At 47.1% G+C, this 25,679-nt stretch overlaps 1 protein-coding gene across 1 annotated transcript in view; it reads left to right on the forward strand.

The window, feature by feature from the left end:
• Positions 1 to 24,864, forward strand: part of MPP7 (MAGUK p55 scaffold protein 7) — a 143,102-nt gene extending 118,238 nt beyond the window's left edge. The window contains exons 11-16 of the mRNA XM_075550913.1: positions 716 to 886; positions 11,829 to 11,909; positions 19,852 to 19,945; positions 21,104 to 21,212; positions 22,723 to 22,866; positions 24,534 to 24,864. Coding sequence (XP_075407028.1) covers positions 716 to 886; positions 11,829 to 11,909; positions 19,852 to 19,945; positions 21,104 to 21,212; positions 22,723 to 22,866; positions 24,534 to 24,713 — 779 coding nt within the window. The 3' untranslated portion in view covers positions 24,714 to 24,864. The remainder of the gene's footprint in view (positions 1 to 715; positions 887 to 11,828; positions 11,910 to 19,851; positions 19,946 to 21,103; positions 21,213 to 22,722; positions 22,867 to 24,533) is intronic.
• The last annotated feature ends 815 nt before the right edge of the window (positions 24,865 to 25,679 follow it).

Raw genomic sequence — 25,679 nt, forward strand, 5'->3', positions numbered from 1 at the left:
CTTGCCTCAGAAAGTTATAATAGTGCACGGGTGATTTCTGTCACTCCATGGGAACGTCTCTCCTGCTGGATCCTCCTCCACCCCAGCAGGCACAGGTGACCGCCGTTGGAGGCCCGGATGTGGTGAGGGGACAACCGTGGTCTGGGGACGGCTGCTGCGAGTACCACGTGTGCTGGTCACAACCACTGCTCCTCCTGGTGTGTCCCTGCAGGGAGTGCAGCCTTCTCACGAGTCTCCTGGGGTCCTCAGGACAGGGGGAGCAGAGTGTCCCACTGACCCCTGCTAGAAAGTGGACTCTGTCTACGTGTTGGGGGACAGGAGTGAAAGATTTTGTGATGTGTACTTAAAACGTTCTCACTTTTTCCTACCCAATGTGGTCACCTGTTTATCGTTTCTGACTTACTTGTTTTCCTTACGTAGATTATTTTAGTTCCTGATATCCGGGAAGAGCGCCTTCTGGCTTAGAACCAGATATGATTTTCGTTATTATAAACTACACAAATGGTAGTTGACGCGCTTACAAAATACTGTTGTAATGAAAGTCTGTGGTATCTCTCTCTCTCTCTCTCTCTCTCTCTCTTACTAAATATACTTGTTAACAGTGCCATGGTAAAGAAAATCCTGTCCAGCTTCAAGGAGTTCATTGTTATTGTTTGCTGATGTTAGGATATTTCTTGGTAGTGAAAATGCCCATGTCGTGGTTTTGTATTTGCAGCTGGTTTCAGAAGAAGCTTCCGTCTTAGCAGGAAAGATAAGAAGACCAATAAGTCCATGTATGAATGCAAGAAGAGTGACCAGTATGATGCCGCTGATGTGCCCACCTACGAGGAAGTGACCCCGTACCGGCGGCAGACCAATGAGAAATACAGACTGGTGGTTTTGGTTGGTAAGTGTTTGGGGTGCGGTGCTGGAAAAACAGTAAAACAGTAACAAATGTACCCCAAGGTGCATTATCTGTAAAATTTTATAGTTGAAAGATTCCTTTATCTTGAACACAATTTCGGTCCCTAAAATGAACCCCAGACTTTATTTAAAAATTTTTAAACTTATAGGACATTTAACAAGTCTTGAAAGAGCGATCCCAGCATGCAAGTGGAACCTCTGAAGGAGAGGCGGCCACAGCCACCATGTCCTCTAGGAAGCCCGTCGGCAGTTAAGCAATCTAATTGCAGAGTGGGGCTTTTCTTTCAGCTTGGAACGTTGAAGCTGAATCCGTGGCGTGAGCATCCCTGGGGCGCGTAGACCTTCAGGGACACGCACCGCTGTCTGCTAGTTTAGGGACGTGGGCCTGTTTACAGCTGGGGAGTCAGCTAACAATGACTCTTACAAAGTTAGTAAAGACCGGTGGGTATTTCCACAAACACCGCTGACTCCATCCCATCCCTGCACCCATCGAGCCCAGACGTCACCCCAGGAGCAGCCACCACCTCAGTGTTCATCCTCTCAGCCCTCCTCCGTGTGGCTTTTGAAATGCGCGAACAGGCGTCTGCGCTCGCAGGAATACAGCCGACGACTTTCTGACAGGCTGTTAGGAGAGGGGCAGGGTGCGCCTTGGAACTTGTGCTTTATAAGCTGGAGCTGGCTCTTGAGGAGATGCGAGCACACGGGGAGCCAGCGACTCGCCCTGCTGTGAGGCGGACTTCTCAGAGCTTGGAACGCTTGCTGTTCGTTCACCCAGATGCTGGAAAGCCAGGTTGCCTCTCACCTGGGAAGTTACTGTTGACGGGCGGCATGAGATAGTAAACTTTTTTCATTCTTTAAGAATTGCTATTCACATACTTTAAAATGTGTATGAGCTATGCATTTCTCCCAATCCACATATCAGCCATACATGGAAGAATATTCCCGTAGTTTTTTGCTTGTCTGTTTATGTTTGCTAGAGAATTTAGTTGAACCAAGTTACTATCAAGGCTTCTCACTCTCATAAACGGTTACCCATGTTAGGAAGGAAGGATCCCGGGGGGTGTGGTGGTTACACCCTGGGCTGTGATCCACATGGTCAGCAGTTCAAAACCACCAGCAGCTCTGCGGGAGAAAGGCTGGGCTTTCTACTCCACTAAAGCTACAGTCTTGGAAACCACAGTGGGTCACTACGAGTCAGCCTTGAGTCGATGGCAGCGCGTCTGGTTTTGGCTAAATGCTAATCCATCAAACCTGAGAATGCTGGAGACTGTGAGGTAGACACCTCACAGAAGGAAGACTCTCATGTTGTCCCTAAAATGAGTGTTAGAGAAGCGTTCCACCTGGACCCAGTCGAAGCAGGACACTTGGGGCCATCACGTGGCTCCACCTGGATGTCCCAATGCTGAGTGACTCATCAATTACATGGGCATGTCGTGTGTGAGAAATCTCTTACCAAAAGTCAAGAAAAGGTACACACACACACCCCACCTCCCACCCCCAAAGATTCCCAGGTGTGGGATCAGAAGGAAGGAGCGGGTGAATCGCTAACTAGAGCCGGGTCGGCAAACTGCGCCTCTCGAGCCAGGTGTGGCTCCCTTGGTATGGATGTGTGGCTTCGAAGTAAAATGGAAAAAGTTTAAAGGATCTTATTCAGTAAATGGTGATTTCATTTGTTTGTAAAAATGTGTGTATGGCTTTCAAATAATAAAATGATCTTTTAATAATAATTTTTAAAAAGATCAAGAAAGCTGCTTGGAGGAGGAGGAGGAGTTAAAGGCAGCCAAGGCAGGTACTGCACACATGATCGTGCCGTAGCATTAATGATGTTAACTCAGGAGTCACCTGGACAGGTGGAGAGGGTGACTGGGTCTAAGGCAGGCATGTATACATACAGGTGCATAGGTGTGTGTACTGCAAGTACATCCATGAACGTAGTAGACAGAGCCGATAGGATGCAAAGTTATAAAACCTGCTCAGCCATAACCAAGCACCTTGAGGAGGGATGAATCCCCAAGCCCAGAGGCTTCAATACCGAGGTCGTGGGAGACACGAGGGTCAAGGGGCACAGCCTAGTGCACAAGGACAATTTCTACCTCCTGCTCTGGCGAGCATTGACTGCGTCCTCTGAAGTTTGCCTTTAGGTAAATGCTCGCCTTTTGATCCCAAGTCATTGATCCTTCCAATACTGGAGCGAGTTCAGATTCAGACCTGAAAGGTGACCAAGGACCATAGGCTTGAGGGTCCCAGCAATCTCTACCCGACCAAAAATTCTAATCTCTTTAAAGATTTGGAGTTTTGTTCCGTATTTTGCTCCCACTCTACCCAGAACCTTCCACGGTGATCCTTTTCAGTTGACAGTGGCTGTGCTTGACGGTGGCCCCATCTAGCTCGTCTAGTGTCTGGGCAGAGGAAGCTGATTTTTTTGCATGGCCCATCGGACTGAACATTCATATGTCTTTGGTTTCCATCATTCCCCTTTCTGCTGGAGGGGGAGACGCTGATAGACCTTCAAGGGTTACCCTTGAGCGGTTAAGACCCCAGTTACTGCTCACCAACGTCGGATGTAGAGTATGGTCTTTGTGTGGTCAAAGTTGGATGTAGAATGTGGTCTTTGTGAACTATGTTATGCCAATTGGCCTTAGTGTCCCCAAGACCCCAGCCTCAGCCATTCATCCCCTCAAGGTGTTATGTCTCAGAAGTATTCATCACTTTGCCCCCTGATGGTCCAGTGCCTTGCGGGATATATTTGCAGCAAGGGCCATTCCACATATACAATTATCCTCTGTCACATCTGTATATAGTCAGGGCCTCCTCCCAGTCCCTCCAAAGGTTCATCCCACCTGTCCCTACAACACCCTACTCATAGATCCACAACTGTTGCAGAGTGGTGCGCCTGCCCATGCTCGCTTCCATTCGTTGCCCTGCACCTATTCCGTATCTCCAGTGCCTTTCCCCACCCCCATCATTTTTTGCCAGCCTCCCTCCTCTTGTGTATGGCTTTTCCCTTCTCCCAACATAAGGTACTTGTCTGCCTTCAAGTCCTTGACTCTTCCCCACTCCCAACCATAAACTCATTCTTTTGACCTACTTACATCTGCCATCGTTCACCTGACAGTGCTCTCTGATACCATGGCCGTTTTACTCTGTGCTATGGCGGGGTGGTTACGCGTTGGGAGGCTCCCTGCAGGGCCAACTGTTCGAAGCCACCAGCTGCTCCTCAGGGTAAACACAGGGCATTCTACCCTGCCCTACAGCGCCGCTATGATTCAGCATCAGCTCAATGACCGCGAGTTTGCTTTTCTGTTTTGTAGAGTTCAGTGGGAATCGACTCAACTTTAATGAGAGCCTAGATTTATTTTGAGGATGAAATGAAAGAATATTTTCAAAGACTTTAGAACAATCCATGGTACCTAGAGCGGTTTTTAAGGAGCCCTGGTGGTGGGTGTACAGCACTGGAACCCTGGTATCAGTGAGCATTGGGCTGCTACCAGCTCAGCAGTTCAAACCCACCAGCCGCTCCAGGGGAAAAAGGTGAGGCCCTGTGCTCCTGAAGATCTACAGCTTAGGAAACCTAACCCTCTACAGCAGAGGTCCTCAACCTTCCTCATGCCACGGCCCTTTCATACAGTTCCTCAGGTGGTGGTGACCCTCCCCCCCAATCACATTATTTCTGTTGCTACTTCATCACTGTCATTTTGCTACTGTTAGGAATCTGGTGACCCCTGGGAAAGGGTCGTTCACTCCTCCCACCCCCAAAGGAGTCGCGACCCACAGGTTGAGAATTGCTGCTCTATGGGCCGCATGAGTCGGGATCGACTTGATGGCAGTAGGTCTGAGTTTTTTTCGTAGATTGTAGTTAGGTTTAGGGCAGGTTGCAGTAGTGAGGTGTTTAGCTCCTGACCAAAGGTTGGCAGCATGAATCCACCCAAAGACTGTAGGGCCGCCCTGTGCTGCGCTGCAGGGTCACTGTGCGTCAAAGTCACAACGAAGGCACCAAACAACAATAACGGTAAGGGTGTTTTTATTCTTCATTAGCTTTCATCAATGTAATCTAAAAAGACTACTAAGATAAATATGAAAGACTCAGATCCAAGTAAGTTTCTGCTGACTCGCCCCCAGTGTCCAAAACTCCTCCAAGTAAAATGAGATTGTGGAGTAAGTCCTCATCCAGAAGAGAGGAGCAAGCAATATGGACTCACATTTTGGAGCCCTGGTAGCATATGGCCTGTGGCCTACAATGTCACCAGTTCAAAACTATCAGCTGCTCCTTGGGAGAAAGATGAGGCTTTCCACTCCTTCCCATGAAGAGCTACAGTCTCAGAGACTCAAAGGGGCATTTCTGGCCACTAGGAATCAGAATTGCTGCAGTGGCAGTGAATTTGGCTTGCCTTGGTTCAATGTGGTTCCTGCATGGATGATGTAACGATTGTAAGAGTAAAAGCATGGAGCACTTAGCAAAATGCCTTCTCAGTTTCTGCACCCTGTGTATGTGGCATTGTGTGAGGGAGCTGAAAGCCCACGCGCACCATGTTCCTCCGCAGCCATGTTTTCAAAGCCACAGGGAAGCATGGCGTTTGCCCAGAAACAGCTAGATAAATATTATCGAGGCAGTGGAAAAAGGATTTCTCTCGGTACTTAAAATATGATTTGATTTGATTCCTTAAAAACGAACAGCTTTATCAGCATGGGGAGTGTGACAGTCGAGGGCACGGGCTTCTCAGAATCACCCCTCATCTCATCCTTTTATCAAGGGGTCATCCCAAAGCGCATTTGCCACCCCCGAACATCGCCGTGCCCGACTCCGTCACATTCCCTTCAGTATTTGCACTGCTTCCACAAAAGGGACGGTAAGACCGAATGTCGGCAGGTAGCACACCTTTCCTCCTGGATAAATTTTATCTTTAAGTGAAACCTTGCTTTTTAGAAATCAAAGTAAAAATTAAACACGTGGGGCGGTGGACGCACATGATGCGGGCAAAGAGAAAGATTTGGGTGTTTAAAAAGCTACTAGGACACTTTGATAGATGAAGCCAATCAAAGAGCGCAAAAAGTCATCATGCGCTGGTCAGGTGACTCTGACTTGTTCTGTCTGGTGGTGAGACCCGAAAGGACACAAACGGCCCATCTTTCTGTGTACATCATGCTTTTAGCTTGATCGCTGACTCCGTGCTGCTCTGCTCTCCCTTACAGCGACTCTTGCTGCTGGCTGAAGCCAGTAGACACAAGACACCCTTTGTCTCTCTGTTTATTTTCAAAATAAGACTCACAGAACAAAAAGAAAGGGCACTCTAGTAGCGTCCCAGTTACATAGTCTGCTGTTAACTGCAAGGTCAGCCGTTCAAACCGCTAGCCGATTGGAGAAGGGCAGGCGTGGCAGGCTCTTGCCGCAAGCTTGCAGAGCCTGGGAAACCTGGCGAGGCAGCCCTACTCTGTGCAGAGGGTTGCTATGAGTCGGAACTGGCAGGACACAACAGTGGCCCCCCAGAACGCAAAAAGGAAATATTTACAGTCTTGGGACCTGATACAGGGTCGCTGTGAGTCAGAATTGACTCCGTGGTAGTGGGTGTGCTTCGGTTCATTTTAATGTTGTCCAGAAGCAGATTGCCAGGACGTGGCTCCACGCGCACAGCACCAGATAGTGGGTCTGAACCACTGGTCTAGTCTTTAGGTTAATGCAAACTCTGCCGCCCACAGACCGTGGGCCTGAATCACCATATTTTCATTCGTCAGCCAGCTGATGTTTAGGGAGACCCAGCTCTGTGCCTGGCTCTGCTCTGAGCACGTGGGGATAGCAATAAAAACACCAACATTGCTTCTCTCCCGGGGCTGACGATCTCCTGATAGGAGACGGACAAAATACATGAAGCTACGTAGATGGACACAATCGAATAAGTCAGTGATAAGTAATAAAGTTAGCTGTTTAGTTGTGAAAAGGCGGTAAGTGCCAAAGAAGAAGGGAAAGGTAGCACAAAGTGTAGGAAGTAGGAGTTTGGGACAAGGCCGTCATGGCGTTTCAGTAGGGCAGAGACTTAGAAATAAGGCATTCCCCAGGCCCCCTCTGCTTAGCTAGTGGAGACTCAGGAATAGTTTTACTTTGACATTTTATTTATTTATTTTTTTTGTTGCGTGCTTGTTCTTAAGTCAATATCTATGAGGCTCTGAAGTGTTGGTGGAAAATGGCACTAAAAGACAGGGAGCGCGTTCCACATCCTTTTGAAGCCCCCTTGTAAGCATCGAAGGGAAGCAGCCGATTTGGAAAAGATGATGCTCTTTCCACAGAGCCTCGTCCTCATTGTCAGCGTCTGTCTTCCTTTGTGAGAGGAACAGAAGGAATGATCATCTGAGCCGTGGTCAGGCTGGTTAGGAACTGTTCAGTTGCTCTATTTAACACACACACGCGCACGCACACACACACACACACACACACCATGGACCCATTCCAAATCCAAGGGAACTTTAAATTTAGCTTTAGCGGTTTCTCACTTTGCAGCACAGAACTCACCTGCCCACTAATGTGATTGTCACAAGGTCACGGGTCCCATATAATAGCACGGCTGTTTGTATTTTATGTCCAGAGCAGCCGAAAGTGGTAGCGCTACAGTGTGATGTGTAGACGTTTATAACATCTGTCTGCTCCAAAGGATACCTAGAGATTTTTTTTTATTTGTCTTGCAATAAATCACATGAGCCGTGTGTGTGTGTGTTTTTTCAAGTAAGGGCAGTTTGGATATTTATTGCAGACTTCAGTAATTCTGATCTTTTTTTCTCTGGATACTAAGAGTAAAAGTCTGGCCAATATCATAAAAATGTCTGGGGGAAATGTGGGGGGATTTTCGTGTTAAACAATGCAGGTTTGCTGGAGGCAACAGAGTACCTAATAAACGCTGTGTCTGTCAGTAGCTTTCACTATCTTACGCCCTATTCTACGCCTGCCAAGGTGTGCAGAGACTGATAGCACAAGATGAACGCATGCTTGATCACAGCAAAACATGCCCCTTGATGTAGTGTAAATGCAAGGATCATTTCTTACTAGATGAAATTTTTAAAAATTTCTTTCAAAGTATGGATTTTTATCATCCGTGGGTAATGACTTGCTGTGTGAATGTATAGCGGTTGCCCACCTTCCCGTCTCTCAGATTTCTTTCCAGAGAGACTATTGGCACTGTAACTTTCAGCATGGTAGACCTTTCATGTGTAAAGTGCCAGTCCATCTTTGTTTAAATGATTGAATTTAATGTGAGGCCCATTAACCTTCAGAACTGCTACTTCGGTCCTGCGCAGGACCCTTACAAAAAAAAAAAAAAAGACTGCATCAGCAACCTTGTTATAATGCACGCATTTCATTTCTGAAAATGTGCCGGTCTAATTCCTAAACAATGCTTTTGTCATGATTCCTGTCTTTGTTAGTTGCCATCTGGTCGAGTCTCCTTCATGGCAGCCCCTTGGGTGCGGGAGTAGAAGGATGCTCTATAGGGTGTTTAAAGCTGGGACCTTCTGAAGCAGTTCACCAGGCCTGTCTCTGAGCTACCCCCGGTGGGTTTGAACAACCAACCTTATGGCCGGTAGTAGAGCACTTCACTGTTGGTGCTACCCAGGGACGATTTCTTGTGGCCATGTTCAATGGTATCGTACTTGGAGGAGCTTCCGTCCTCTACTTGGAGGTGGGTTTGTGTTGACCTTGAATGAATACTTCCCAGAAGAATACATGACTTCATGATGATAATTCATTGAAGACATGCACTAATGCCCAAGGGGAAGATCGAACTAAAAATACAAAGCCATGGCATAGGATCACCCACTCACGGAGGTTCTAAGCATACGAGCATCACACCAACGCTCTCCGGCAGCTCCTCAGGGTATTTACAGTTCTGAGGCTCCCACGCCGGGCCTTGGTTGTCTTTCCTTGGTACATCTCCCACCCGTGCATCCTTTTTAACTTCTCAGCTTGGATCTATTCGTTTCCAATTCAGAACATCGATCTTTGTTTCCTTTCTGCTGACCTGCATATACGTACCCCTGGGAAGACCCCTGTTGGATGGTGTTCTTTCCACAGAATATCAGGTGCCTGATCTGTAACATAAAACAACTTTTGCTCTTAAAACATATATAGACCTTTTTTTGTTGTTGAACCCATGTTTTCAGAAGGAAAAGACTCACGTGAGTCAACTATAAGTTCATTTGGAAAGTGTCCTGTACTAACATTTTGATACAAATGTTTGGTTCTGTTCTCTTAAACTTTGATCTCCATCGCAAACACATTTCTGTAGAGTAAAAATGGGAAAATCTGCAAGGGGATCCATGGAAACCCATAACGTCTCCGAATGGCATGGATCCAGCTCAGTGCCATATAGTTGTCCATTCTAGCTCACGGGTCTTCGAGGACAGAGGCCACTGGCCCCATTGGGTTTCCCAGGCCGTCTGTCATCTCTTCACTTGCTTCACGTGCCTGGAAAACCTGGGCCAGGACTATGGAAGAAGATGACGAACTGAGGCATTTGGCATTGGTGTTCGTGAGGACATCCAAGGCGCCGCAGACTGCCGGAGGAATGGACACATCTGTCTTGGAAGAACAGCCATGGATGCTCCTTAGAAGAGAGGAGGGCGAGGCAGCATCTCGTACCCACTTTGGATTTAATCCTAGGAAAGACCAGGCCCTGAGGAAGGGCATCATGTTTGGTCAAGTGGAAGGACAGCAACAGAGAGGAAGGCCTTGAGCGAGAAAGACTGGCACAGAGGCTGCGACCATGGACTCCGACACAGAAACGATGGTGAGGATGGTGCGGGCTGGGCAGGAGTCCGTCCTCTCGTCCAAGGGTGACTGAGACAGGTGGCTCAGTGGTACCAACAATGTGCACAGAAGAAGACTGCCACATGTGTTTCCCACAGAGGGTCTGCCGGGGTGAGCCATCCAAATTTCACTTCGCCTTTGAGGCTTCAATGCAAGCAAGGGCATTTGAAGAGCCAAGCAGGGACCCAGGCAGACATGCCCAGCGCACGTTATGTGAGGTCCGTCTTGGACACCTTCGGCTCTTCCCAGGATGAATGCAGAGACCACAAAGTCTGACGGCCATCCCTTCATGTGACCCGAGCCTCTGCCTGTTTCACAGACAGACAGACATCACTGTCCAAAGTCTGGGGTGAAAGATCCCTAGAAGTTAACCAATCACAGGGTAACCTGGCTCAGCTGTCCCGGCTTTCTTTCAGTTCTGTGTTAGGTAGACTGGAAACAGTGCCGGTTCTTGAGGCAGCCGGACGCCTTTGAATGCCAAGTGTGTGACCTTAGGACATGGAGCTAGCCTCTCCTGTCTCCGTTCTCTTATCTGTATAACATGGGGATAGAAATACGCGCTGGCAGGGTGACGATGCATGCGAACATGAAACACGTACGTGCTCGCCACACAAGACCTCATTAGGTCGCCATGGTTACGCCTATTCCAGAGCCTTGTGCTACCTTCTCCATAGACCACGTGCTGCCACCTCTGCTTGACTTCATAAAAAACAAGCTACCCAGTAACCTGTTTGCTAAACACAAGGTCAGCAGTTCAAAACCACCAGCTGCTCTGCAGGAGAAAGATGAGGCTCTAAATTGTGGCCTTAAGGTCAAGTTCAAAAGCAGGGAAACACTAGTTTCTCAAGTGTGGATGGCAGAATTGATGCAAGGGCCCATCAGAAGATGCCGTGTGTTGGTTTGCTGGGCAGTTTTGCTGTGAGGGTAACAGGGAGATGATGCCCCTGTGTTTACCTTGCCAGGCTTAAAGACAATGGTCTAAAGTCACCTAACCTCAGATTCTTCAATAAAGCCATTTGCCTCTATTAAAACTTCTATTGGATTAAGAAGTTGTCACTGAGGGGAAAATTGAGTCAAGTCAAATGCATTTGAATGGTGGCGCTGGAGAAGAGATTGGAAGCACCATGGGCTGCTGAAAGAACACACCAGTGTGTTGGACAAATAGGACCAGAGAGCTCCTTAGGGGCAAGGATGGCAAGACGGTGTCTTATCTACTTAGGATGTGCTGCAGGAGAGAGTAGTCCCTGGAGAAGGACATCGTGCTTGGTGAAGTGGAGGGGCAGCAGAAAGAGGATGGCCCCCAATGAGATGGGTGGACACCGTGGCTGCAGCGACGGGCTCGACAGAGGGACGGTGGTGAGGCTGGCGCAGGACCGTGCAGCGTTTGGTTCTGTTGGGCATTGGGTCTCCGGGGGCCGGGCTCCATTCGATGACACTGAACACCAATTTAGTTTGCATCCAAAATAAAATTAACTTCAGTGAATTAAAACTTTTAAAATTTGTTGAAATTAAACTTTGATTACAGAATCAAAAACATTCAGCATTCACCTTAACCACTATCTGAACCGCACAATCCAGTTTTTTTTTAATGGCACATAACTTTTAAGCTCTGATGGGCACCAGTAGGGCAGCAGCCCTGGTGGTTAAGTGTTGGGCTCCTAATCACAAGGTTGCCAGTTCAAACTCAGAAGCCAGTCTACAAGAGACCGATGAGGCTGTCTGGTGCTGTCAAGATTTACAGTCTTCTAGGCTCTGCAGACAAGTTCTGCTTTGTCCTATGAAATCGCTATGCATCTGAACTGACTCAGCTGTGGGGTAAACAGCGCATGCATGTGTGTGTATTTTAGTGAGTACAATTACTTGGTCATGTATTGCTGTACTTTTAACTGTGTGTCATTTAAAAAACAAATATTTCTAACTTTTTTTTGGAAGGAAAAGTAGGGATTAAAACTTACAGAAGTCAAAAAGCAGCATAAAGAATCCCAGCATTTTCTCCTTTCCAGCTCAAGTAGAACGCATCTCTTGGGAGACGCCATTGGAACCACGTTCTCTCCCTCTTTCTGTGGGTTAATGTCGATTGTGGAATTGCCCTGTGGAGTGCAGTCGTGAACTTAATGTATCCTGCTCTGTCTTCCAGGCCCTGTCGGAGTAGGGTTGAATGAACTGAAACGAAAGCTGCTGATCAGCGACACGCAACACTACGGCGTGACCGTGCCACGTAAGTGCTGCCACTGGTGCTTAGAATGTCACCACACCCTTACATAGCTTGACTGCGGCCAAGCAGTGTCCCTCGCCTTCTCCTGGGTAGGCCACCCCATGAGCCTGTGCTGTGTGTTTCATAGAGGCCACCGAGACACAAGAGGTTCTGGTGGCACAGATGGCGGAGAGGTGATTTGCTCATCAGAGCTTTTCCCGTTCTCTCAGATTTCCGTGGTGTGTTTTCGTGCGCCCTGCGGCAGAGTGCTTAGGCATTGGGTTGCCAACGGTGAGTTCCCCAGTTTGAAACCACCCGCCACTCCACAGGAGAGAGATGGAGCTTTCTACTCCATAAAGAACCCAGAACTGGTGCCGTCAGTTCTCTCCTCCCCTGCAGGGTCACTATAAGTAGTCCTGGACTCGGTGGCAGTGAGGTAGAGGGGGGGGGGAGGGTGTGTGTGTGTGTGTGTTGTGTGTGACATCCAAGCACCATTTAGCGAATTTCTCTTTAATAAAAAAGTTCTTTATGATTTTGTTTTCTAAACTAAGTGCTAATATGTTCCAGAGTTTTTCCCCAAATCGCAGATGGATGAGGGGGCTTTCTTACAATATAAGCCTCTCTCCATTATTTTTTATATGTAGCCATTGGCAGATAGTGCGAAACGGGGCGTTTGCTGGCATAAACTCCAAATGTGGCCGGCTTCTTCTAGGACACAGAGTTGGATCTAGTCTTAAAAAATTTGTTTTCACGGGCATTCTCACCGATGAAATGTGATATTAAACACATTCTGGTCTCCAGAGTCAGTGCTATTTGACTGCTTAATGTGCTGATGCCAGGAAGGCCCGTCTCAAAGGCTCAATTGCAAGGCTGACTTTTCAAGTGGTTTTAGCCTCACCCCTCCCCCCTTTTAACTCGTTTGTATGTTGCCATAAGCAGCACGCCTTCGTTTTGGAAGAGCTCAACTTTATTATGAAATCATACTTTCCTAGTATTTCAAGTTATTTCTTGATGCTGCCACCATGTTCCACCATCAGTTACAGGATGGCTGGTTCCCACAGACAGGTGAAAACAAAGAAAAATGTGGCGTCCTATTTGTTTTCTGCTTTAAGTTCGATCATTCACTCTCAGAAAAGCGGCATCGTGACCCGCTGCACTCAGAAAACTTTGCCGAGCACTTGCCATGGACAGCCAGCCTACAGGATGGAGGAGAGCTGCCCTTGGGGTTTCTGAGGCTGTAAGTCAGTGTGGAAGCAGAAAGCCTCCTCTTTCTCCCATGGAGCTGCTGGTGGGTTCGAACCGCTGCCCTTGTGGTTAACAGCCTGAGTCATAACTGACGACACCACCAGGGCTCCTCTTAAGCTTACAGGTGAAAAATTAGGAAAGAATCCTAGACAACGGGAAGCAGATTGAATGGGAAAATGATGTCTTTAAAACTATCGTATTTTAGGGCTCTCAGCTCTTATAACAATCTATACATCCATTGTGTCAAGCAGATCTGTACATATGTTGCCAACCTCCTTTTTGAAACATTTTCTTTCTACTTGAGCCTTAGGTATCAGCTTCTCATTTTTTTCCTCCCTCCCCCATCCTCCCACCCTCATGAACCCTTGATAAATTATTATTATTTTCATATCTTAGACTGTCCGCAGTCTCCCTTTACCCAAGTTTATGTTGTTTGTCACCCTGGGGGGTGGCGGGGGGTGGTGTTTATATGTCAGTCATTGCAATCGGTTCCCCCTTTCTCCCCCCACCTTCCCCCAACCCTGATGGTATCTGTGTGAGACAGGGTTCTCTAAAGAAACAAACCCAGGACACTAATAGTTTTGCATATATTTTTATAGATAGATGGATAACATAAGAAATAAACAGTTAACTAATCTATAAAGCAGTACAAATGGCTCAGTGTAACTCACTCCTGTGAGACAGCTAGGACACCAGTAGTCCTTTAAGTTTTGAGGGCTGAGGGGTAGTCCTCTGTGGAGCAGTTCAGACAATCCGGGCACAGGCAGCAAACAGCAGCAGGTCACCAACAGTCAGCCAGATGACATGGTCCCACAGTCCTCAGCTCAAGAGATGTGCCTTCCAGTAGTGTGGCGGAGCAGGTCTTGAAGGAACCTCAAGTTACAGCGACACAGTCCACGGGTAGGCAACCACACTAGTCTGATGATCAAAGAGCAAGAGAGAGAGAGGGGCAAGGCTCACCGAGCTATTTATCTCTCCACCATACAATCAATCTCACATGTGTTCATTGGCCCTGTTGACACAACAAACCTACCCATCACAGTATTGCTACCATTATTGTTCCTGGGGCGTTTATCTGCCCTGGATTCCATGTGTCAAGAACTCTTATTGGTACCATTGTCAGTACTCTGGTCTAGCTGGATTTGTAAAGTAGAACTGGGGTGTGTGGGAGGGACCATTAAAGAATTAGAGAAATGCATGTTTCATCAATGCTATACTGCACCTTGGCTGGCTCATCCTTTCCTTGTGACCCTTGGTGAGGGGATGTCCAATTTTCTACAGATGGGCTTTGGGTCTCCACTCTGCCCCCCTTGTTCACGTTGATATGATTGCTTGTTTGGGATTCATTATTGGTCCCAATGTACTGAGTCCTCGTCAGATGGATGTGATTAGCTCTGCTTCCGCAAAGAAGGAAGGGGCTACCCAGGTTACTGTAAGGAAGGAGCTACCCAGGTTACTGTAAGGAAGGGGCAACCCAGGTTACTGTAAGGAAGGAGCTACCCAGGTTACTGTAAGGAAGGAGCTACCCAGGTTACTGTAAGGAAGGAGCTACCCAGGTTACTGTAAGGAAGGGGCTACCCAGGTTACTGTAAGGAAGGGGCTACCCAGGTTACTGTAAGGAAGGAGCTACCCAGGTTACTGTAAGGAAGGAGCTACCCAGGTTACTGTAAGGAAGGGGCTACCCAGGTTACTGTAAGGAAGGGGCTACCCAGGTTACTGTAAGGAAGGGGCTACCCAGGTTACTGTAAGGAAGGGGCTACCCAGGTTACTGTAAGGAAGGAGCTACCCAGGTTACTGTAAGGAAGGGGCTACCCAGGTTACTGTAAGGAAGGAGCTACCCAGGTTACTGTAAGGAAGGGGCTACCCAGGTTACTGTAAGGAAGGAGCTACCCAGGTTACTGTAAGGAAGGGGCTACCCAGGTTACTGTAAGGAAGGGGCTACCCAGGTTACTTTGAGTTATTCAGCGTTTCCTAGGTTGCAGCGGGCTTTTGAGGCAAGGTTGATGCAGGCCTTCCAGCAAGTCGCAGTTCTACCTCAGCTTTCCCAAATCATAAGGTCCGAAAGCATCACTGAGCACCTTGCTAATGCAGAGGTCCTGATTCAGTAGCATCTACATAACCATGCTTTCAAATCGGGCAACTGACAGCATCTTAAAAACACAGTCTGTGAAACAGTTGAGAAAGCCGATGAACAGGTTGTGTAAACACTCTCCCAGAAACTCTCCCCCAGCAGCTGCTTCCTGTGGCTCTGCTCACGTTCCCATCTTTTGATGGGTCATTGGCCCATCCTGAGTTTGCAGTCGTTGCCCCTCACAGCGTGCCTTCCGCCCCTACTCTGTCTTCCTGGGGTGCCGACGGGTCGTGCATGCTGACGTCCACTTGGAGCTCTATGGGCCACACAATTGAATCTGCCTTCGCACAGCTGATAAGCACACAGGATCCACAGATCGGACCTGGCGTCTTGTTAACATGAAGGTTCTAATTCAGGGTACAGGGGGACGTTCCCCAGGGGTGTATTCAACTGAGGATCAAAAGTACTGAGGGAGGGGAGTAATGAAGTCGTCAGAGCAATCCGTCAAATGCCGGATGGGCAAATACAGTGAGACTCACCCCGACTGTGTCACTATTTTGTATCAGGGATGGAGCATCCGCGGCGGTGGGTATCCATGGAGGGCCCATGGGGGAAGTCCTGAAGCCAGCCCCTTCGTCGGCATGGAGAGGCATCCGTCTGGAGTCAAAATACACAACCAAACATACAGCAAAGTCAACAAATGTTGCATGTGTGCATTTCAGTATCATTGACCAGTCTGATTGATTCTCACAGGGCTCTAATGTCAGAGGCCCCTGTGGATTAGTCTTCCAGACTTCTCTGGTAATAGGAAGATCTTGAGGCTGGTATAAAAAAGATCCCAAGAGATGTTCTTTCTGGAGATCTCACAGAAGCCCTAGGAATTTGTATTTATAGTCAGCATCCTGGATAATTCATAACATCAGGTGGGGTTGGAAAATATAGACATGGCATCAATTGAGAATTGATTTACCTATTTAAAGAAGAATATATTTTCAGTAGCAACTTTGAAAATTTAGAATCGTTTTGCCTTGCAAATATTGATTGCTTCGAGTCAAATTGACCGGTTGGCTGACACCACCAGAATTCTGTTTGCTGATGTTTAAATCTATAATTCTCCTTTCCAAACAGACAATTTAAATGCAAAAAAATAAAATAGGATGCAGTTAAACTCTTGCAACATGCTGGTGGGCGTGCTTGTTAACCCACTCCCTTTAGAGCACTGCATGTTACTGTCACTGCAGCCAGCATGGTGGTCCAGTGACTCCTCACCCAGCATGCACCCACCGAAATACGCTAATCAAAAGGCACATACTGAATATTTCCACAGACACATTTCGTAGCAGGTTAAACCTGGAAACAGCCAAATGCCCATTGGCATGGACGGCTAAGCCCACTGCAGTTGTTTTACACAGTGGCGTGCTACAGTGCGGTGAGTGAGAATGGACACCCTGCCAATACGTTGTCCAGCAGTGGGAGTGAATCCCACACACAGGATGCGTGTAAGGACACGCGCCTACACACTCACACACCTCCATGCACGATGCTACTGTGTGCCGTGAGAACCGTGAGGGGGGGTTGGGAAGCCAGGTGATTCCAAGGTGCAGGCGATTATCCACTGCTTGTTAGAGCGCTGATTATACGGGTACCTTTGTTCTGTAAAACTCATCCAGCTCTATATGTGTAGATGTGGAATCTTCTCTACATTTTGTTTCACTATTTTCCCACTTTCCAACTATTACAAGTGTGTAAATATTTAGTAAGGGACCCAGGCAACGTGACATTATCGTGCTTAGCTACTGACTAAAAGGTTCCAGTTCAAATCCCCAGCACAGCTCTGCAGGAGGAGGACCGGGCACGATCGGCTTCCATAAAGGAAAGGGTTGGTAGCATTTGTTTTGTCACACGGGGTCGCTGAGAGGTGGGATCAACTTGACAGCCTCTAACCACAGCCTAGGCACTCTGGTGGTCACCATAGTTACCGAACATGTTCCTATCAGAGTACACTGAGCAATAGTAACATGTGACCAAGCTGTCCTAGTGGGACCACTTGTACAGCTATAACTATTTTGATTTAAAATACGTGTTTAAGGGATGTTAAATCCAGAGATTACCATTATTCTTGGCTTTCAGATGTCTGAAAGAGCTGTCCGAACATCCTCTCATAGTCCTCCTGAACATGAGAAGTTGCTCGTAAAGAAGGTGGTGGCAGGAGCCTTGGCTTTCTGTCTGCATCTGCTTGTGAAGGTTCTCATCCTGCAGAAAGGAGGATTACCATGGTTATAAGGCTACAGATTATCAGCCACACTCTAAATGGTGACTAAAGTAACCAGTCTTCCCAAGGATCTTTCTTTCCACTCAAACCCACTGCCATCGAGTCAGCTCCGACTCAGACACCCTATAGGACAGGGTGTTACCGCCGCTGTCGGTTTCCCAGACTGTAACTCTGGACAGGAGCAGAAAGCCTCCTCTTTCCATTGTGGAGCAGCTGCCGGTTTCAAACTGCTGACTTTGTGTGTAACCCATTATGCCACCAGGGCTTAGTAAAGTAAAATAAACCCATTAACAAAAGATATTGCGATGTATTTGAAATACCTGATACGTTCCAAAAACTTTTGTCACCCGAAATCTGGATCCTGCCAGGCAGCCTTTCATGCCTCAGGAGAGCATCAGGCTCTGGGGTGGTCGAGGCGAGGACTTGTGGTAGTTCCATGTACATATCAGACTTTTGACTGTACGCATGTTCTAGAACACATCGTTGTCCATAAGGTAACACAGTTTGGATTTCTTTAAACATGGTGTTATAAATCATAGCTCCTGTTTAAAAAAAAACCCTTTATTATTATATATTTTCGTTTTCTTCCCAAGGCAATTATTTGGGGCTTTTGTTGCTGGGAAGGAGGGGTGGACAGAGTCTGTTCCCTATCTGTTGACGATCTTGAACTGTAAGCATAGTGGGTGTTTAAATAGTGAGCGGTGGTGAGTTAGTAGCCTGGATTGTGTTGGTCCCATGTTGGGCTGCTAACTGCAAGGTCGGCAGTTCAAAACCACCAGTTGCTCCGCAGGAGAAAGATGAGGCTTTCTACTCCTGTAAAGAGTTACAACTTCGAAAACCCACAGCCAAAGGCCTACTCTGCCCTCTAGAGGTTGCTCTGGGTCAGAATCGACCCAACAGTAGGGCATGTTTATGATTGGTGTGGCCACTTTTCCCTTTTCCATCAGAACCTGGGCCAAAGCCTTCACTCAGACTTCCGAGGTGGAAACAGGTACATTTGTGGCATTCCCGTGAGCCTTCACTGCAATGAGACACTGCAGCTCTTTGTCAGTGAGGTCGCCTCTGACATGGATAATTCAGATTGGTCCGGTGTGAGGACCCCTTCAGTTTGGACCTGTGTGTCTGGCAAGTTCATACATGTATTGTGCAGTTATCCCTTGATACGGCTCTAAATACTGTTTCTCATCCTCCAAGCCATGATGCTTAAACTGTATATCCTCCGTTTCCCAAAGGTCCTGCGGGGGGACTGCGAGCAGACCATCCTTTCCGTTCTGGGATTGTGAAAAACAAGTTCCTTCATGGAAAACCCTCAATTTTAGTTTCAGCAGGAGCGTTTTTCCAAAAGCCAGTACTTGCTTAAAAACCAAATAGCAACAACATAATTGCTAAAGTAACAAAAGGAAATTAATCTCAAATTCCAAAACGGCATCGGACGAGATGGAATCTCATATTGTGGGCTGTGTATCTGGTTATAGATACTTTAATCGGATTTTTCCTGCTATGGAACTCATTCTTGGTTTTTAGGATAAAGTTATTGGGATGTCATGCTGTTCCTGCCAAGGACGTGGCCGTCCCAGAGAATAGCACTGCCCCTTCATACTTAAAGTACTGAATTCATTAAGTCTTAATTACTAAGTAGTTGAGCTGGGTGGCATTTCTAAAAAAAGGGGCTGCGAATAATTTGTCGCATAAGGAGTGAAGAGCACGCACAGATACAGATCACTGACTTCCGCCCTTTATACGGAGCATGCAGACCCACTGTGTGCCTGTGTTAAGGAGACTCACTTGACCTCACAACCTGGCGGGGAAGCGGTAATAAATAAGGCTAGTAAGCATAGTGCTCGCTAAGACAGTGGGTTTTTTCGTTTGCTTGTTTCTCAAGGGGTCACATCTAGTGTTGTAGTGGGCGAGGCATTGGGCTGCTGGCCCAGAGGTTGGTGTGGTGGCTCACACCCACCCGCCTCCGGAGAAGGACAACGACGCGGGCATGTTCTGCAGAGGAACCCGATACGGCAGTTGTACTCTGTCCACTCCATTCTGCAGTCAGTCAGTCTGTCGGGCGGGCGGGCGGTTGGGTTTTATTTTTCCATTTAATTAGCATTTTGGAGAACCTTGAAAACATAGTGGATAATAGCCTAGACACAGTGCAATTTAATATTTACTGCCTTAAAATTGATCAGAATTCTAATGTCTGAAAAGATGAATGCACGAAACTGTACTATAGATGCTTTATTAGCTGCCTTTCTTTTTAGCCGCTTTAAAAAGCAAACTTTTAAAGAAATAGCCCTGTAATCAAATACGTTTGGTGACTTCTTTGCAAATCTCTCTTTAAGGTAACTGATACGGGTGTTCCTAAGCTCTTTGTCATTAAATCCCAGACACGACCAGGGCCCGAAGAAGCCAGGAGAGTGACGGCGTGGAATATATTTTCATTTCCAAGCACTTGTTTGAGACAGACGTGCAAAATAACAAGTATGTGGGGATGGGCCCGTGATTTCCGTGTGCCCCGTTTTCAGGCATGTGCCCCGTTTTCAGTCATTCACGTGCCTGCATGTATCGCGCCCCAGACGACTAGGAGTCCCCCTCCCTGTGTTGGGTGGACTTGGAAAGTAATGCTGACCGCGCACGAACGCCATGATGCTTTGGCTAGTGATCACTCTCTTCACCTTCAGCTTCTAAGAACTGAGGCCGTCTACACTGAAGTTAAACAGAAAGGAGTCGTGTGGAATGTCGGAAGAAGGCCAGTGTGCTGTGACCTCCTTCGACCCACTGGTTCACCTCAAATTGAGAACACCAATTGATTTTTATTTTTAAAAACCAATTTAACGACCGCCTAATACATCTCTCTGGTGCACAGTTCTGCCCAGCACACCTGGCGGCCCCGGGAGGTGGGGTCCGTGCTAACAAGTCCCCGAGGATGGCCGTGTGTCTGCGCACGTTCTCCGCTCTTGCTTCTTCAAGAAATTGAGCTGAGGCTGGTGGTCCCGCTGCTTGTCCCAGGTCCTCCAGCTCGCTCCGTGCTGCTGCCCCTCCCCATGCCGACCCCCGGCCAGGTCATCCATTTACTGAACTGCTGATATTTTAGGGCATCAGAGAATAATGTGTGTTTTAATGGAGCGTTGTGGGCTTTTATTGAAACATCAAAATGCTTTTTCTCTCGTTTGGCCCAGGGTTGGTGTTTTAAGAGCACATAATCGGCTGCCCTGGCCCCATTAACTACCACCCAACCCCCTTTCCTTCTGAGCCGAGCTTGGTTATTCTGGGGTGTGCCTGAAATGTCAGTAGTTTCTATTGTCTGGTTTATTCGCCCTTTTATTGCATTGCATTAGATCTGGGGAAAAGGTGATGGAAAACATTGGAGCACTGCTGGAGCACAGTGCTGTTTCTCTCCTTTTTTTCAGCTTAAGTGTAATACAAGCCAGTGTTACTGATTTGAACATATAAAATAGATGATTTTGGTAAATTGACTTCTGAAGCACTTGGCCCTCTTTATTTTATTGGACGGAGTTTATTAAACATGTTCCACCAAGGGGGGAAAACCCTAAAAACCTTCTATATGAATTGCATATCTTCTTAACTGTCGTTTGTTTAAGTTCAAAAACGATCCGATGCATCTCTGATTTTCTACAGGTTCATTGAATATGGTGAATATAAAAATAACTACTACGGGACCAGCATAGACTCCGTTCGGTCTGTGCTCGCTCGAAACAAAGTCTGTCTGCTGGATGTTCAGCCTCACGTGAGTAATCAGTGGACTTCTTGGCCCCCGGGCACCCCTGTGATCAATGAACTTCTCAGCCCCCGGGCACCCCTGTGATCAGGCTTCATGTGGGCATTTCAGTGGGCGGTAAATTTGGAGTCTGTTCATTCTTAGTTTCCATTATAACCTCTGTCCAGCCTCTATTGTAAGATCACAAGAGCATTTATCTGTAAATGTGATTAGAGAAAACGTTTGTGATGAAATAGCCCTTAGTATTAAAAAACTGGGGCAGAGGGGCCCAAGATCTGTTGTCTATATTTAGTTTTTGCTAAATGCAATGGCTATAGCATATTTCTTCTAGGTATTTTGTGTTTATTTTTAAGCCCACGCACCATTGCATGTATCTAAAGTTTTTTGTGTGTTCTAAATGACTGTAAGTGCATATCACTCTTCATAGTGGACGCTGCGTTGTCCCCTGGTGTCTTGCTTTAATGCTGGCTCCTCCCGGTGTCCCAGCCAACAGAGCCGAGTGCCATTTCACAGCCCTTGTGAGGGACGCGGTCCCTGCTGTAGCCAAGGGTCCCTGTTCGCCTTCCCTCTGGGAACGCTGAGGAACACTCTAGAATGCGGCTGTGTCTTCCTCTCATACTGCATGTCCTCCAGCCGATACCCACCCTCAACCTTTCTCACATCACCCAGAAACCCCGCCCTCTCCCCTCCAGCACGGCTGCAGCCTGGGAGGTGCCTTCTGTACACCCTGCCAAGGTCAACAGGACCCGGAGGAGCTCTTCACAGAAGATAAAGATGGAGGCCCGGGTTCCCTCGGCTCCATGGGGAGGCTGACTTCTGCATTAGGCAATAGCAATGAATGGAATTGTTCTGCTTGTGAGGAAATTCTCTGCCGGGACACTGGGTGTAGTCGCCCCAAAACTCCCGCCAGTGCTTACCTCCCCCTCCTTCCCCACCAACACGTCACCATACATATTGCCACACGGACTGGACTTACTCATTCCACTCTCACCCCACTGCCAGCCCCATTTGGTTGTAGAGTTCAGTATCCAGAAGCAGAGCCCAAAGATCATGAAGGATTGGATGAGGACCTCTTGGTCACCTTCATGGGGAGTTGGGAGCCTGCACCTGGAGGGGCCTCTGAAGGGGCAGGATTGGGAACAGATGCTTGGACTCATTCAAATGCAATCACTTAATACAGGAATAGAAGTCTTCCTATTTAGTTCACAGCAACTTTTTGAGCAGTTGATCTAAGAAACCAATTTCCTGGTATGATTAGCCACGTGTGTTCCATTTCGATGAGTGCGTACTTCAAAACATTAATAAATGCCAACCACATGCTCTTGACATCTTTTCAGAGGTATCTGTACATTTAATTGTCAGCAACGCATTGCGCAAATAGCGTACAGAAAACCCACTGACCTGCGTTAGATGAAGATTTGAGTGAATTTTCTCTTTAGAAAAAGAATGGTTTGTTCTAAAACTCACTTAAGGCGTTCTAAGAAAAACAAAAAACAAACCCACCATTTTTCCCTTGCAGACAGTAAAGCATTTACGAACACTAGAATTTAAGCCATTTGTGATATTTATAAAGCCTCCGTCAATAGAACGTCTGAGAGAGACAAGAAAAAATGCCAAGATTATTTCAAGCAAAGACGACCAAGGAGCGGCCAAACCCTTCACAGTAAGTGCACGGGCGATGAGCAGAGTGAGTGTGAAGCAGCCCGGCAGTAGCAGCCTCTGAGGAGACTGCGGCACTTGGCGCCGTGACCACACACTCATCTAGGTAGAATTGTGCGTCCGGGCTGCATCCCCTTTGACTGATCGCTCGGTAACTGGCTTTTGGCTTCTATGGACGGATCCTCACATGAAGCGGACATTTGGGTTGTTATCAGGCACACAGATAGGATTTTGGTGGACTCGCGTCGATATAACGCCTACCGATTATTTTTCAGACTGGCCTTATTAAAGTTGGGTAAGCAAAAAGCCAGAGTCGATTACTGTTAGGAAAAGCAGCAGTCTTAAAATGAACATTTTAATATTTTTCTTTTTTGGTCTCCGTGCACATGAATCAGAGTGAGCACAGACAAGTAAAAGCACCTTTCTGAACATAGGGAAAGTAGGCTCCTCGTGTTATTTTTCAATCATACTTGTATTTCCTGGAATTGGAGCCCGGGGTATGCTGGTGACTACTGGCTTCTGGCAAGATCTTTCATTGTTTTGGTTTTTGCCCTCTGAATCGTGTTTTTTTTCCTTTGGATCAAAAACTAAAAGCAAAGCAATTACATGTGAAAAGCTTTACTTTTGTTTTTTTCTCTTAATTAGCTCATCTTTAGCCTTAGTTTACATTACCTTACAAGCTGTTAATTGTGCTAACCAAATGCAGATTGGATTTCTGACTCCGTGTTGGGCTACTAACTTTAAGGTCACCAGTTCGAACCCACCAGTCGCGCCAAGAAAAAGATACGAGGCCTTTTACTCTTGTAAAGCTTCTGGGAAAACCCACCAGGGCAGTCCTGCTGTGTGGTATGGGGTGCTGTGCGTCTGATGGCAGGGAGTTGGCATTTGCAGATCTGATAAGTATCACTGGGTCTGAAGCGCACATCCCGCTGACTGGGAGCAGTCAGGATGTCAGTGACCTTGCTCTTGATGGAGACTGAAGTGAAAAGTTGTGCGGTGGAACTGTGTGTGACATCGAAACGGGGCTCTGAAATCATTTCAGTATGTTGCAATATAAGGAGTTTTATTGTGTACTATTTATAAGTTTAAAGGCTTCTCAAGATAATAAATGGTAACATATTCTTACGGTTTGGCACATTTAGCTGTAATGATATAGTCGAGCTATGTAGCCAACTAAAATACTTTGGGGTTTCACAAATGTGAGCACGAGGGGCTCCCGAACCCCTTCTAACGAGAAACCGGCCGGGCTTAGTAACGACCTCTTAATAAATGCATGCAGCTCTGAAAAAGGTGTTTGTGTTTTAAGTTCCCCGAGATGAGGAAGCGCAAGGAAGACAACCAGGTTGAATATTGAGTAAACGGTTCTTCGCTTTCGTTCCCGTCCCATAACGACGTCCATATACAAGTATCCCGGTTGTGCTAAACCTCGTGACCAATTATGCAGAAGTACAGGGAAGGTGGGAGATGCGGGTTTTGTCAGACACGAGTCAGAGATAATAGGGAAGAGTAAGACGGCTGAGGAGCTCATGGTCAAGGAGGATCCTTTTCAATCCTGGATGGAGAGAAGAGCCCAGACACGTCCTGGGTGAGTCAATGGTAGAATGTTTGCATTAATAGGAAGTGATGTCATTGCCTGGTTAACCGATTTTTAAAATATAACTTCCCTTTCAGGAAGAAGACTTTCAAGAAATGATCCAGTCTGCACAGATCATGGAAAACCAGTATGGCCACCTGTTTGACAAGACCATAGTCAACGATGATCTCACCGTGGCCTTCCATGAGCTGAAGACAACATTTGATAGACTGGAAACTGATACCCATTGGGTCCCAGTGAGCTGGCTGCATTCGTAACTCGGGAAGAATCGCACAACCCTCTTTTTTATAGACTGCATGATTAGAACAAATTCTGTTACCATTTTGGTGGTAGGGTTTTTCAATCTACATCACTGTCATAAATGCACAATATTGTGAACATGGGTTGCCGGTTTTGTTTGTACCCTTTTACAACCTTATTTCAAACACAGTGTGTGAGTAACAAGACACACACAGTACTGTATGCTGAGCAAAGCCGGGAGCCATCTGCTCGTCTCTCGTGCAGCTCCGTCTCTGAGCTGAGTGCTCTGAAGAGACACCGCTAGAGACAACAGGGAGTGGAGTTCGGTGCTTCACTTGTCTCAGGGTGAGGGGTGGGGGGTGGGGGTGTCACCGCCAGCCCGTTTACGTGTTATCACTTAAGGGCATTACTAGCCCCAGACACAACAGCGTCTCGGTGTTTTCTGGAAGACCATCACAGACGTAACTGGACCGGCAGTAAACAAAGGTCCTCTTGCTGAAAGTGCCAGCCTATTCTTACATATGCACATGTTCACAGTATGTGCATGTAAAGGTCGTTCTTGAACTACTGAAATGTTGCTGGGATTTTAAGTAGCCTTTATGTTATGTATAGTCCGAGGAATCTTTATGAGCACATTTTGGCGGTTCAACGCATCTTTAATAAGGGAAGACAGACACTACAAAGCTGTCACGTATGTAACGTTACAAGGCTCTCGCCGTGGTATCAGTCACATTCAGCGTGGCGGGATCTTAGAGCTAGGTAAAGATCACAACAGTCAGTTCCATCTGTAAGTCCGCACAAGACCCTCAGAGACACCACAAAGGTTCCTTTTGTTTCGTTTCTAGCCTCCTGTGGACTTTCCCAGTAAATTATAAAAAACGCGATTCGTATCCTAAGAGTAGGCACTAGACACAACACTGATGTTACAGTAAATGAAAACACGGCCGTTTGAAAAATAGCAGTTACTGGGCACCAGGCACACC

Source organism: Tenrec ecaudatus, chromosome 5 (assembly GCF_050624435.1).
Source record: "Tenrec ecaudatus isolate mTenEca1 chromosome 5, mTenEca1.hap1, whole genome shotgun sequence".
In the NCBI taxonomy this organism is placed as follows: Eukaryota; Metazoa; Chordata; class Mammalia; order Afrosoricida; family Tenrecidae; genus Tenrec; species Tenrec ecaudatus.